At 35.0% G+C, this 13,870-nt stretch overlaps 1 protein-coding gene across 1 annotated transcript; it reads right to left on the bottom strand.

Moving 5' to 3' along the window:
* Window positions 1-1,951: 1,951 nt before the first annotated feature.
* On the bottom strand, window positions 1,952-12,540 carry LOC131610581 (uncharacterized). The gene is made up of 11 exons (XM_058882592.1): window positions 12,403-12,540; window positions 12,284-12,319; window positions 11,937-12,055; window positions 11,731-11,858; window positions 11,547-11,637; window positions 11,456-11,474; window positions 2,949-3,106; window positions 2,729-2,849; window positions 2,477-2,647; window positions 2,197-2,256; window positions 1,952-2,116 (listed from the first exon to the last, which is right to left on the bottom strand). Exons 1-11 carry the CDS (start codon window positions 12,538-12,540, stop codon window positions 1,952-1,954), a joined length of 1,206 nt encoding a protein of 401 aa, XP_058738575.1.
* Between the last annotated feature and the right edge of the window lie 1,330 nt (window positions 12,541-13,870).

Consider the following 13,870-nt stretch of genomic DNA (forward strand, 5'->3'; position numbering starts at 1 on the left):
TCCTTCTGATGATGATAATGATTTCAGGTATGAGCAGTTAGTTTTATTTCACGTTTGTATTGTTGTACAAAATAGGGTATATTGATACACAAAATATGGTAGTGTGGTAATAACAGTTAACAGCATTTAGTGATGGGTGTAGTATCAATATAGTTTAATGTTATATTATGTGTGATATTTGTCAAGAAATCAAATGCGACTGAATGACTATTGTGGTTTTTTATTGTGGGATTATATAGTTAGTTTTTGTTTTATCCAGTCTGTGTATAACCCGTGGTTGCTCGGTATATAATTATTGCTTAGTAAAGAATGCTTCATATGTGGTTCGTTTTTATTCCATATTTGAGGTTGGAACAGCAATGATCAGGCAATGGAAATCATAGAAGAATTGGTAAAGGAAACAGGGTATGATCCTAAGGTGGAAAGAAAATGCAGGAACAAACAGCGCAATGTAACCCCTGGTCGTGTTGTGTCGAATGTTGATGTTGGCACACAAAATAGCGCAAGTGTTAAAAGCAATCCCAATGCAGGACCTACAAAGGTAAAAGAGGAAACAACAGACATTGACACAAATGAAATCAAAGTTTCAGAAGTTGGTGAAGCAAGTGGATCAAAAAAGGGTAAGAAAGAAAGGCGTAAAGTGGTGAAAAAAGCAAAGGTCGGTACAGACATTACTGTAGACAGTTCTACAGGTGCTCAAAAATTTTTCTGGAACACTCATGTTACAAATGCTAAATCTACACAGCAGAATGTAATGGCAAGGAGATATTTGAATATGATCATCATGTTATTGAAAATGTAAATATTGTATAATGTTAATAGTTTCTTTATTTCTTGTATGCAGCATTTCCCTAAGGAAATCGCCAAAAGATGTCTCCGTCGCTTTCAAGATGAAATTAACCTGCTGGATGTGAGGACGAAGAACATTATTACCTGTAAGGTTCACAAAGCTAATAGAAAGGGAATACCCCAGCCATATGAAAAGTACATAGCCCTGGGATGGTACGAATTTGCCAAATCTCTTAACCTGCGTAATGGGGATACAATAGTGTGGAGTATGCTGCGATTCTCTCCGTATATCTACGTGAAGGTTGAAAGACAATGAATCAACTACTGCTATCAGCTAACCTTGTACTATAGCTGAATTTTAATGGTTATATTATATGTTGGGAATGTTATTTTGGTACATTGTGTTTTATACATTCTGCTGCATGTTATTATTTTGTAAGCACCTTATCCAAAATGGTAACACACTAATATTTTGTCTATTTGAAGATCTAATGCATAATCGTTTCCGGGACAAATTTTGGAAGTTCTCCTATTATATTCTATTAATCCACTCTGATATGCTGTTAGTTAAAATGAAATCTGTCCCATAATATTGAATGAACATTATACTAAGATCAGTCATAAAATTAGTTATTAATAGTTAACATAGTCAAATGTTAAAAGTTTTGGTGTTTCTTTGTGAGGCACAATCAATGTTTCAGTTTATAATGTAATGAAAGAATGCTTATGTTTTGCAAATCCAAACAAAATGTTCTGCGCGATATCATTATTTTAACTACATGCAGTAGAATATTCATTAGTATATCACGGTCAACTTCGGATCGATTTTGTAAAGTTTATATTGTCGAAATAATAAAAAAGCAAGGCCCCGTTATAAGAAGTACAGTTAGAATGGAATGAACGATATATGTTCAAAAAGAATCGAAATAAGTGATAATAGTATATATAATATGCAGTTGAATTTGAATCATTTGAATATAATAAGACACACAAACCATAGACATCCTTAAATCAAAATGAACATAACAGAAGCACATGGCCAGTATTCATGCACTAATTATTACAGAAAACGAAATCACACACATGATTAAAAGCAAAGGAAACTAACATCCAGTTTTTATAACAAACAGCTAAGCGAAACACACACTAAATAACAATAGATCTAATCAATCTTCTCCATTTTAATTATCTTCTTCAGCTTGTTTGATGACAGTTCTGCATCATGTAATCCGTCCAAATCAGTGGATTCACTTGATGCAGCAGGAAAATGCCTCTTACCAGGAGGTGTGACAGCATCAGGCTTGTGCTCAGAAGTAATTTCCAGGTCCTGCAAGATAACGATGAAGACTATTAGTTAGGAATATTGATATAAATGTAAGTAGGTAAGTGTGTTGCAGTGGAACTTACCGTAACCAATTCACAGTCTTCATTGGCATCTGTTTTAGCCTCATCAACACTCTCCTTAATCTATATATAGTTAAACACAGTTTTCAGTATAATATAATCACAGGAAAAGTAAAAAAAGGCATACACAGTTTAAAATTTCTACCTCCAGAGTCCCAGGTATTACAGTGTGGATTGGTATAGGTTCCTTGAGAGTTTACCAAAGAAAATCAAAATCAGGCAAAAGATTGTTATAATATGAAGTCCTCTTTTATAAAACAAATGACAGTTTATAAGAGCTGACCTCATCTGTTCCCCATTTTTCCTTAAGTTGCTGGATAATAGGATCATTTTTTATAATCATAACGACGGAACAGTTCTTCCAGCGTGGATGCCACTTAACCTTCATAGCCATTTCCAATTGCAACAACTGATCAAGTGCTAACGAGAAGTCCAATGGATCAGTAATTCCAGCCTATTTAAACAACCGGCCGTATTAGTGTACGCAGAGTATCAGAAAGTACATTCTAATTCGTCTGCACAATATAAATATAACCTGAATCATAGTGTTACGAAGTTGGGATGCAGATAAACCCAAAAGCATTTCACATTCCCTGTTCCAGAATACAAAATTGCAGGTTTTGCCCCCATGAGTAACCTCAATCTCAATCTTATACCTGAACATCATAAGAAGTCGTTCCGTTAAAAAAGCAAACAACATAAAAACGACACAAACATGACAGAAACAACATATATTAGGTGAGAACAACTAAAACCTAAGGACTTCAACCATGGTTTCATGACTAGCTTCACACTCAAATGGGGGGCTGTCTCCACGCGCTATAGATTGACACATATGACAGGCACGATAGTACCATCCAAATGGAGACGCAACTAATAATTTTGTTGTAGCGACAGTAGCACAAAATGTAATCTGGACAAATAGTAGTCAATATCAGAAATTTGGTTCACACTAAATGATGAGGTTATAATTATTATAATATACAAAAATAGAAAGACATACATCCGTAAGTTGAATAATCTCAGCAATAGGTAAAACAACAGCCTTTGAGAACAATTTCTGCATAGGAGTCAGCTGTTGATTTTCAGAACTCTGGGAGGAATGTTGGGAATTCCCTCCGAGTTGATCAGACAGGGTTACCCTGTAACACCCTTCTAAACCCCGCGGCAATTAATTAAATAAATCAGAGTAACATGCACAAGGGCGTCACAATTCATAAGTAAAATAAACAACATCGGTCATATGTCATGCATTCACTAAGGAACATTTCATTATAACTCATAATTCATAATATATCATGTTGACACAGCGGAATAACATCATCAAATTACATCACATCATCGATGTATTAATCCTCAAATAAACTAAACAAAAATAGAGTATCATCATAAACTCTAAACTAGCGTTCCCGCAGTGTTACATCTATCAGAGCATGACCCGACGCTAACCGACACATTGACTCATGAGCTAATCCTCACCGAGTCGAAGCCGCTATCCTTAATCTGAAAAATATAGTGTAAGGGTGAGTCTCATTCGCAATTAACAAATATTATTGCATTATAAATAACAACACATCAATAGTTATATTATTCACCCAATCCATCTATATTCAGATAATCCATCATCACACAAAACACACAATACCAATCATAACAATGAAATACATTCAGTCATGTTATCAAATTCATGCATATGAATGCAACTGACTTTATGCATGTGGTACCAAACATCACCAGTGGAAATCATCCACCGACCGATCTATCATCATCCAGATACGGCCCTGCCAGCACAAATTCCACACAATGGGAATTCTGCCCCTCGCTGAATCCTCTCATCATATAGGATTCAGCCCATGTTTATGAATGCATGCAACATATATATAACATACTTTCATCATTACCATTCTATGAGTAGCATCATCTATACTCATTTCATCATCATCATCATCATCATTATTAAGCATGTTCATATATGCATTAACATCATTCATCACAAATCAATCATCATTACCATCATTACAGAACATACATGTATTACACTAATCATCATCATTAAAAGTGAGAATATACATGTATTCACATCTTCCAAAACAATTCAATCATCATTGTACAATTCTCAACAATCATCACATAATCATGTTTTCAAACACGTCTTATATTGTCACATCTCATCACATGTGTCAACAATATATCATCCATCAAACGAACAAAGTATTCAAATCATACTCATATCATCACATGAAATATCTCATGAGTTCCATTACACGATCAAACAAGATCATCATACGAATCATGTTTAAAACATAGCATGTATTGTCATATCTCATCATATATACGTGCAATACATCATTCATCAAGAAATAATTCATAATTCAAAATTAATTGGAAGCTACACCTCATTTTATCATTTAAACTCATAGGTTACCTCATAAGGTTCATCATACTCGAAACGGCACTAAAAACGGAGTTACGGATCAAAAGTTACGCATCATTGAACTTTCGAAGAAAATCACAAAACAGAATTTTTTACACACAGAACCCATACGAGTATGGCACCTCCCATACGCGTATAGCCCAAAGTCATACGCATTTCAGGCATCCCATACGTGAATCAGCAGAACTAATTTTACACTGAAAATTCCCATACGAGTATCAACAGACCCATACGCGTATGAACACACCCATACGCGTATGCCAGAATTCCATACGCAAAACACCAGTACAGGGTATTTGGGACAGGGCAGCTGCGTATCATACGCGTATAGCCCTTGGGGAATGTCCCTCATACGCGTATGACCTCATCCCATACGCGTATGGCACTGTTTCATACGCGAAACACCAGAAAATGCCCAGAACCTGCAGAATTCGTAACAGTCCAAAACCCATTCGTTTTTACTCATACCAGTCCACGATTTTGAGTCTAAACAGTCAAATTTTCACTCTATTATTCATAAGATTCATTCATACGGATTAATCTATCATCCTACACCAATTCATACATCAAAACCTAAAATCTAAACCAATACGTAGGACCCAAAAGCCTAACTCTGACATACAAATCAAATTGAATCAACAACACAACTATCATGCACCAATCATCTATAATCACAATAAGAGATGATAATTGGAAGAGTCCCCCCTTACCTTAGCCAAAGATTCTTGATTGGTCTTCTTCCTCTTTGGTTCCTCTTTACGTTCCTCAGCTCTTCTCTTCCACTTCTCATTTTCCACGTTCTGACTCTTTTTCCTTATTTTCTTTATTTTATGAAAACATAAAATAATTAGTAATGGGCTTACTCACTTAGCACCCCCATACTACCAATCTCACCCTCCGGCCCAATGGCCCTTAATCCATAATTCTCCAATAATTCAACAAAATACCAAATAATTCTAAATAATAATTTAATTTCCGATTAAATTAAAATTAGAAAATATGGGGTGTTACAACTCTCCCCCACTAAAAGAGTTTTCGTCCTCGAAAACATACTTCCAGTGAAAAGTTCTAGATAGGAGTCCTTCGTCTAACTCTCTAGCTCCTAAGTAACATTCCCATCAGTCGATCATCAAAATCCATCTAATGTTACCAACAGAAAACATGTTTCATACATTCAAGTTTCAACTCTTACGTCACATTTGACCATCCAAAGGTGTACCACTCGTTATCTCTCCAAAAGATTGACAACAATGGAACATTGAGGTACAACCCATACAATACGCCCACTAACTGAGTAATCTAACTACACAACCATGGTATGACCACACCTGATCAACACTGCAGTAAAGCATTTCATATACCGAACAAACCAACCTTAGACACACTCTTCCATCTGAGCGATGAAATAATACTTACACTTTTCACCAACTGCTTCCTTCAAGAAACTCGATACTAATATTCCTATTCCATTGAATTTCAACTATCTGACTCCTCTCAAGTCATATCAACAATTATCCAACACGTTACACTCTGCTTTTGCTGCACTATTCTGATTACTCATTACAACCATCATTACCAATTAGATTTTTGAGTTATACCCAACTCTGGCCTTCTTTACTCGTTCGTTCAATAATCATTCTTTACCACCCATGGTACTAATCCACCACTCATCAATACTTACTCGTACTCAAAAATAAATTCCTGATTTACTTCATCTATTAAACATTCCAACCATCGGAATGAGTGCACACAAGTAGTTATAATCACACTCATCAGCCTCGATATACCATTGCTTACATAATAGCTCAAACTGAATCACACTCTTCTTTAAGAATTAAATCAGCTTCGTCCTTCATAGAGTATAATTCCTCATTATATTTGGAATCCACAATATCACCTTAACAACGAAACAAAATTATTATAGCATCATATAGCATCAACTCGTTGCCTTAACTTCGCTGAATACATACTCGTCAACCACGTAAAGCCACAATAACATGCTCATCATCTTGGAAATTATTCAAAAGAGTTCCAATCCTCCGGCACGACATCCTTACATCCACTAGATTATAAATCCAACATATAGATCAATACATACTCTCTACGCAGGCTCCCTACATATTAATTCCTCACTGCCCACGAGTAGTACTCAATACACTACTCCACATCATACTTCCGCTGCGCGACTCTGATTACCCGTTTTAAGTCATTGTCCAATATGTTGAACTCTTTCCTATTCACTTCTTCATAAGTCCACACAACATGGTGAATGATTATTCTCACAGTTTAATATCCATCACAACTTATACCATTAAGGTAACAAAACAAGTTCATCCCATTTATATGATCCCATCTACTACCAACAAGAGATTTAGGGTGATCAAGTCCTAAATTTGTCAATATTAGTTGAAAATCATATTTAAGCATAAACTGTCGTTACAACATAATAGTGTCCATTTCCGAGTTTGCACCCAACTCATTAACATCGTCATAGTTCAATAATTCACTACGGTGTTCTTCTTCTAGAATATTCTTCCGAAGCTCAAAACATCAGGAACACAAATCCAATCATTCAACCTCATTATACTATTCTCGTCAATTCTGAATTCACCGCCTCTACCTTGGTAATTCAAAGCCAACCTATCGATCAACTCAACATCATCTTTCTGACCTTCTCTAATCTCGTCAAGAATACCACTAGTCATCTTTTAGCATACTCAACCTAACAGTATTAGGAACGCCTTCACATACCAACTCAAGTCTCAAAATTGTCCAATTAAATCTAACTCATTCATCATTAGCACCGACATATTTAAAGACTTCCTACGTAACACATAGCTCAACATTTTTCTTACCAGGATGGTAATTCAAACCAAAATCTTAATCCCAAAAAAAATATACTCTAACCATCTCTGCTACCTCATATTAAGCCCTTTTTGATCAAAGAGGTACATTCCACTCTTATGATTACTAGACACTTCGAATCTTGAACCATACAATTAGCCCGCACGACCAAGACAACATTCATAACTCGTGGTTTTAACCCAAATTCCATGATATCCTTCACGTTCAATTATCATCCCACTCGGAATCTCAACGAAGCCTTTTTCACACCAATAGGTGTCAGAAATTTTCTACAATGCTTCTTTTATACCTGTCGTTACTTTGCCATCACAAATACGAATCCAAGAGTTCTAAAGTTTATTCCACCTTTACTACTAATTCAATCTTCACTAAAATCCATCGGCACCCAAATCATCTTTATTATCGAACATCTCATCAACCTATTCATCAACAACATGTTCTATTCAATTTTGTTTCAAACAATCATGGTAGTAGGTATTCCTATTTAACAAGCTCCACGCTTCCTTAACCGAATTCAGAATATCTCCTCATAGGATCACCTCTACTGTATTTATAACTCTCCCATAAGGTAGAACATAATTTCACCTCTTCGTAGGCTCAAACGGCACATTAATCCGACACTCAGAACTCAAGATATGAATTTTCCAATCGTTATCCGAAAATACAACATCGACATCATGCAGTGACGCTCTATACGGTATATCCAAAAACCCCTCAAATGGTATACTTAATTTTTAAAATTACTTCTCAACAAACCTTCTAATTATTCCTTCAATCCGTTCCACTCTGACACTGACATCCCGTGCAGTACCAATAAACAAATCTAGCCATAAGAACAAGAGTAACCGCAACTTCACCTCTTTTCAACACCATCCTGTTGCAATTAAATATCTTACAGCTGCTGCAACCATTTTTATAACAAAGTTCATCTCGTTAGATTTCCGCGGCTTCAAACGGAACTCAAATCGGATGTCCAGAACTCCAGTTATGAATTTTCAAAGTTCTGCAGCTATTCAGCAATTTTCCTGCGTTTTGCTTACGAAAATCTCACTCCAAAACTCATTCTCTTCAACTCAATCACATTCCCAACAGCCCCTTATCATATCTCTTTACTTCCAAACATTCTTATAACTTGAGCAACACATCCCATCGCCGAAGTGCGATTTTTGAAACATTACGACGGCAATCCTCTTTGCAAACTTGCAGCTGAACCTCTTCCGAGACGTAAGGCTACTCAACTGACAACTTCGTAGCACACCAGCAAAGCTGATACATTGCAACTTTCTAATTTCCCTCTCCTACAAATAATCATCAAATACCTATAATCATCTTCCTTCAAGATGTTCCAACTTAATTACCAGTCAAGTCTGAATTCCAAGTCACCTTCAATTCGGGAAACAACAACTCCAACAACGCTCGCACTGTTGCTAACAACAACCTACTGAATCAATCGTCTTACAACTGAAACATCACCGAGAAGCCAAGCTTCTCCCCCACTTGTTTCAATCCAACACCTGCAACAAAACAAACAAGTACCGACAGTGATTCACTCACATGTCGTGTACCAAGGGATAAAACACCGACAGTATACAACCGTCGTGCAACTCAAATGACTCGACAATTGGCCGGACGGACCTACCTGCTCTGATACCACTATTGTAACACCCTTCTAAACCCCGCGGCAATTAATTAAATAAATCAGAGTAACATGCACAAGGGCGTCACAATTCATAAGTAAAATAAACAACATCGGTCATATGTCATGCATTCACTAAGGAACATTTCATTATAACTCATAATTCATAATATATCATGTTGACACAGCGGAATAACATCATCAAATTACATCACATCATCGATGTATTAATCCTCAAATAAACTAAACAAAAATAGAGTATCATCATAAACTCTAAACTAGCGTTCCCCCAGTGTTACATCTATCAGAGCATGACCCGACGCTAACCGACACATTGACTCATGAGCTAATCCTCACCGAGTCGAAGCCGCTATCCTTAATCTGAAAAATATAGTGTAAGGGTGAGTCTCATTCGCAATTAACAAATATTATTGCATTATAAATAACAACACATCAATAGTTATATTATTCACCCAATCCATCTATATTCAGATAATCCATCATCACACAAAACACACAATACCAATCATAACAATGAAATACATTCAGTCATGTTATCAAATTCATGCATATGAATGCAACTGACTTTATGCATGTGGTACCAAACATCACCAGTGGAAATCATCCACCGACCGATCTATCATCATCCAGATACGGCCCTGCCAGCACAAATTCCACACAATGGGAATTCTGCCCCTCGCTGAATCCTCTCATCATATAGGATTCAGCCCATGTTTATGAATGCATGCAACATATATATAACATACTTTCATCATTACCATTATATGAGTAGCATCATCTATACTCATTTCATCATCATCATCATCATCATTATTAAGCATGTTCATATATGCATTAACATCATTCATCACAAATCAATCATCATTACCATCATTACAGAACATACATGTATTACACTAATCATCATCATTAAAAGTGAGAATATACATGTATTCACATCTTCCAAAACAATTCAATCATCATTGTACAATTCTCAACAATCATCACATAATCATGTTTTCAAACACGTCTTATATTGTCACATCTCATCACATGTGTCAACAATATATCATCCATCAAACGAACAAAGTATTCAAATCATACTCATATCATCACATGAAATATCTCATGAGTTCCATTACACGATCAAACAAGATCATCATACGAATCATGTTTAAAACATAGCATGTATTGTCATATCTCATCATATATACGTGCAATACATCATTCATCAAGAAATAATTCATAATTCAAAATTAATTGGAAGCTACACCTCATTTTATCATTTAAACTCATAGGTTACCTCATAAGGTTCATCATACTCGAAACGGCACTAAAAACGGAGTTACGGATCAAAAGTTACGCATCATTGAACTTTCGAAGAAAATCACAAAACAGAATTTTTTACACACAGAACCCATACGAGTATGGCACCTCCCATACGCGTATAGCCCAAAGTCATACGCATTTCAGGCATCCCATACGTGAATCAGCAGAACTAATTTTACACTGAAAATTCCCATACGAGTATCAACAGACCCATACGCGTATGAACACACCCATACGCGTATGCCAGAATTCCATACGCAAAACACCAGTACAGGGTATTTGGGACAGGGCAGCTGCGTATCATACGCGTATAGCCCTTGGGGAATGTCCCTCATACGCGTATGACCTCATCCCATACGCGTATGGCACTGTTTCATACGCGAAACACCAGAAAATGCCCAGAACCTGCAGAATTCGTAACAGTCCAAAACCCATTCGTTTTTACTCATACCAGTCCACGATTTTGAGTCTAAACAGTCAAATTTTCACTCTATTATTCATAAGATTCATTCATACGGATTAATCTATCATCCTACACCAATTCATACATCAAAACCTAAAATCTAAACCAATACGTAGGACCCAAAAGCCTAACTCTGACATACAAATCAAATTGAATCAACAACACAACTATCATGCACCAATCATCTATAATCACAATAAGAGATGATAATTGGAAGAGTCCCCCCTTACCTTAGCCAAAGATTCTTGATTGGTCTTCTTCCTCTTTGGTTCCTCTTTACGTTCCTCAGCTCTTCTCTTCCACTTCTCATTTTCCACGTTCTGACTCTTTTTCCTTATTTTCTTTATTTTATGAAAACATAAAATAATTAGTAATGGGCTTACTCACTTAGCACCCCCATACTACCAATCTCACCCTCCGGCCCAATGGCCCTTAATCCATAATTCTCCAATAATTCAACAAAATACCAAATAATTCTAAATAATAATTTAATTTCCGATTAAATTAAAATTAGAAAATATGGGGTGTTACATACCCTGCTCTCCTCAGGCATTCTGCAGATCATGGATCATTATCAAAGTCATGAATAAAATAATTGCACATAATGCATGATACTATCAACATACCTATCAATGAAGTCTTTCATGATAGGAAAATCAGCATCAACACATAAAAGGGTGACATTGTAGGTGTTTGTCACAGACAGAGGATACTTTCCTGCAAATTCAAATTATACCTTGTCAATCGATTTATCACAGATTTTATAGTTTTAGAATTAAGTTAAATGATTTAAATAAGTCATGGAATAACCTTCTTCTTTCACTTTGGCATACTGAAGCAACACAACTGTAGGGAGTGATGCAGCAACCCTAACTTTGTTAAACCTGATGAACTGATCCGCGTATGATTCCCACAGAGTACAGTTCAACATGTTGTTGCTAAACCATGATCACAACACATTAGGATATATCACATGATTCATATATCAGGGAGTCTTGTGTATAACAAAAAGAAACCTGTGGTCACGCAACATCATGCTAATTTGTTGCTTCTTTGCGCCCGACTCAGTCTGTGCATAACCAATACTATCCACCATTCCAACGACATCTAAAATAAATACATTAATTTCATACGGCTAAAAGGCATCAAAACATGAGATAATAAAACAGCAAAAAACTATACTCACGAATCAGGACATGTTTGTCAAACTTCCCTGTTATGATGTCCGAAAAACTTGTAAAATAAATCGATTTTGGGGGTATCTCATGTTTGTCTTCATCAAGAACAGACGTTCCAGCAGTAAACTTAATCATATATTTGTGTCCTGATGCCCTAATAGGCATTTTTCGGTGAACACTAACACATGTGGTGCTGGAACAACAACATGAATATCATCTCCCTACGCCAGAAACCAAAAAATGTTTCAAATTATACAAACATACGTAAATGATAAACATACACAAACATAAACAGGTTAATCACCAATTTTTCAACAAAGATCATTTCAAAATGTTCCTTGTTGTTGGACACAATATTCCATCTGTGGTGAATCCTAACAACAATCTTCCAAAGCTCTTTTCCATCGTTGATCTCTGCTATTCTCTCAACAGGCCTTGACATGATCAATCAAATTCACACTGCACTGAATTATAACCGCAGAAGTTAGAAAGCATGGAAAGAGAAGAATGAAAGTGACTGATAAATAGGCAAGGCATTTAAACAGGTCATTATTGCGCATTGTGCAGTTTGGAACGTGGATAGGCACACAATGATGAACCATGCGTAACTGCAACAGCATGAGAAGCTGGGAGGATGAAACTCCCACAGCAATAACTGCCGCAGCCCACCATGCAGATGAATGATCAGAAAATCAGTGTTAACCGCCGAAGATGATGTGGAATTATCACAGAACAGATGTTGATGTGGATAGGCTAAGAATTGCTCAAATGGTAGACTCTTCTTATATGATAGATATTTATACAGGGCTAAATCCGTTCAAATACATATTTAGGGATAGAGGAATAATTAATTAGGTATAGAATAAAGTTTTCCTATTATTATTTTTTTTCCAATTAGGTACATGAACATTGCAAACCCCATTTTCTCATTCCTTTTAATTATTAATTATATTTTTTTCCCATAACCCACTTTCATATTCTTTGGATTCAATCAAAAAAAAATATTTTTTACTCAATTAACATTTTTTTTTTCTTTAACCCACTTATAAGTGGTTTTCTTTGATTGTCTAAAAATTGACATTCAATCAATTCATTATTATTAATAATTGATTAATAAATAAATTATTTATTTTATTGATTTATAATTAATTTACTAAATTAAAATTATTCACCACAAATTTTGTTTTGCAGGTGTCATTATTTCACACTGAAATTAAGGTATTATTGAATTATATTGTGTATCTTTTATTTTATAAACTATATGATATTATTAAAAAAAATTATATTTGTTTTTGAGGTACCACCACCATGCTTTCTTAGATGAAAGAGTATTGTTTATTTTATTTATTTATTAATTAATTAATTATATATTCAACTTGTTTCATTGTTTGTTTTTTATTAAGTAATTAGTTTTTTCTTTTCAATCAATTATATTATATTTATTTATTTATTTATTTATTTATTTATTAACGAGTTAGATTAAATGACTACATATTTTTTATCGGTTTTGTAATTTCTTCTTTTCTGAATATTATTTATATTTGACCATTGATAATAATATTTTTAAAATCATGAATAAATATTAATGAAATTAATTGAAATACATTGTCAGTGTAAAAAAATTTTACACTATCATTCAATTAGAATGAATGATTTTGATAAATAAGTATGAATTAAGATTAAAAATAAATAAATTATAATTAAATTATTTTAATAACTACTTCTTCCATAATTCTGTCATCTTATGTGTCAAAATCACTTATTCTAATTGG

The sequence above is a fragment of the Vicia villosa genome, linkage group LG1, assembly GCF_029867415.1.
Source record: "Vicia villosa cultivar HV-30 ecotype Madison, WI linkage group LG1, Vvil1.0, whole genome shotgun sequence".
Classification (NCBI taxonomy): domain Eukaryota; kingdom Viridiplantae; phylum Streptophyta; class Magnoliopsida; order Fabales; family Fabaceae; genus Vicia; species Vicia villosa.